At 39.0% G+C, this 2445-nt stretch overlaps 1 protein-coding gene across 1 annotated transcript; it reads left to right on the top strand.

Annotated features, from left to right (window-relative positions):
• Positions 1-4: 4 nt before the first annotated feature.
• On the top strand, positions 5-2129 carry MRPL35 (mitochondrial ribosomal protein L35; the record flags this gene model as incomplete). Its single annotated transcript, XM_031063060.1, has 3 exons — positions 5-51; positions 1414-1558; positions 1793-2129. Coding segments are annotated over 3 exons (381 nt in total), but the record flags the coding sequence as incomplete, so codon positions are not given.
• Positions 2130-2445: the final 316 nt, after the last annotated feature.

Below are 2445 nucleotides of genomic sequence, written 5' to 3'. Positions count from 1 at the left end.
GCTGCTCGGCGAGAACCGGCCCCGGGCAGGGACCCCCTCGGTGCTCAGCAGGTGCGGCTGCGCGGCTTCTCCCTCGCGCCAAAAACCCTTAAGAGGGGTTTCAGCTTCTCTCTATATATCTTATATATATGTACCTAATACATATTTTTATTTGCATACCTTACATGCTTTAGATGTACTATATTGTTTCATATAAATATATATAATTTGAATTCCTATACGTTTCAAATATATATATGCATATATATAAAAACTATATTTTATATTAAAATATATTTATACATAAATACATTTAGCAATATATATTTTGTTCCACTATATATGCATTACATAATATGCAATATACTGTGAATTTATTCTGTATCCTATAATATATATAATTTATCATCGTGTGTATTAATATTATATTGTTAATATAGTCTATGTTATATTTAATAATATAATATGTAGTAGTATATAACGTATGCAATATGTGTAGTATATATGTTGAAATTCCTCTATATATATATATATATGTATATATGAATATTGTAGAATCATAGGCTGGAAAAGACCTCTGAGATCATGAGATCATCAAGTCCAACCCTTACTCCAGCACTGCCAAGACCAGCACTAAATCATGTCCTCAAGTGCCACATCTGCACAGATTTTACAACTTGTCCATTGCCCTGGACAACCTCTGTCAGTGCTTGACAACTCCTTCTGTGAAGAAAGTTTTCCCTAGAGTCAATCTAAACCTCCCCTGGCAAAACTTCCTCTTGTCCTTTTTGTCCTTTTGTTTCTTGGGAGAAGAGACCATCCTCATTCCCCATATAGATAGATAGATAGATAGATAGATAGACACATGTATAATATATAAACCTCATTCTGACACTCTTGGGCACCTTTTCACCCTGCAGTAGGTCTGTGTTAGCCCCAAAGCCTCCCACTTCAGTCACCATTAATGCTTGAAGCAGGAGGTAAATTAGGATATTCTTTGCAGCCATATTTTACAATCACTCTTGTAATCACTGCTGTTTCTCTTGCTGCTAATCAGTGTTGGACTAGATGATTTAATGAGGTCTCTTCCAATTCAAACTATTTTGTGACTAATATTTTAAAAGTAATTTCTGAATCCAAGTAACAGCTGAATATTGGCTTCTGAGTGTTTGACTGCTTTTAGTAGATGAAAAAAGGTGCTCTGTGTGGAATAATAAGTTTGAGCTGAATTTTGACAAGAGTCCAGCCCTGATGTTGGTATTCTACACCCATTAGGTGCTGTGCTGTAATATTAGAGGAGTCCTTGTTGCCCTTCAAACAAGCCACAGCTCTTCTGATCTATGTGTGATAAAGGCAGTGATTTCTTTTAGAAAAAGGTGTTTCATTCCTGTTCTGTTTCCCTCTCCATTTTGGGGTTGGTTTGGTTTTTTTTAGTGTCACACCTCTACTTCCAAGTTTACTCCAGCAGCCAGTGAGGACCCTCACCTACTGCAGCCTACGGAAAGGAAAGAGGAAAAGTGTGAAATCTGTGGTCAAAAGGTTCCTCCGGCTGCACAACGGCCTCTGGGTTAGGAGAAAGGTGAGATTTTTGCGATGAGAGCCTGTTCTTTACAGTCAGGGTAAAGTGTAATTGTTTTCCTTCACTTGGAGGGCAGTGGCTGATGTGGAAGTTAAAAAAAGCTCTGTAGAGAGACTCCCATTTTCCCAAAGTGAGGGATTTATCCAGATCTGCTGAGCAGCGTGGCTGTGTTTGTGCATTTACAGTGACCTACTAAGAAATGGGGTTTTTTTGGTGTGTGTTTTCTCCTGACAGTCTGGTTATAAGAAGAAGCTGTGGAAGAAGTCAGCTGCCAGGAAGAAGCGTTTGAGGGAGTTGGTGCTGTGCACCAGGACACAGTGTAAGCTCCTGGATAAAATGACCACTTCCTTCTGGAAGAGAAGGAACTGGTACATTGATGACCCCTACCAGAAATACCACGACCGCACAAACCTTCGTGTGTAGAAATCTTGGCTTTGCACATCTCTGGTCGTGTGCCATGGTCTGGGTTTTGGAGCATACATCTCTAATGCCTGTACTTTTTAAAATAAAAATCTGAGCAGAGTTATGGGAATCAATGCCCACAATAAAGGAATACTCGAATTTACCCTCATCTGCTGTTTGTTTTATTTAGCAGAGGTCAGGCTGGTCACCTACACATTCTGATGTCTGGTGGTTTCCTGTGATTGTCTATCATGAAGGAATACACTAAACAGCACTAAAAGTGAATAATTCAACTTCATCTTATTTTTTTAAATAAATATGTTTAAATAACCCCAGAGTCTATTTTTTCTGTATCCATACTAAGTAGTGGCTCACTAAATGGAGTCTTCTGGGGAAGAGGAAAAAGGAGAGCAGGGTCAATCTTCGCATTGTTGCCTGTCCCAATAACACACTATTGCCTTGTGTCCATGCTAGAAACTGTAGGG

Source organism: Geospiza fortis, unplaced genomic scaffold (assembly GCF_000277835.1).
Source record: "Geospiza fortis unplaced genomic scaffold, GeoFor_1.0 scaffold125, whole genome shotgun sequence".
Classification (NCBI taxonomy): domain Eukaryota; kingdom Metazoa; phylum Chordata; class Aves; order Passeriformes; family Thraupidae; genus Geospiza; species Geospiza fortis.
The sequence above is the reverse complement of the archived record's forward strand: the minus strand, read 5'-3'. Positions and strand labels throughout refer to the sequence as shown.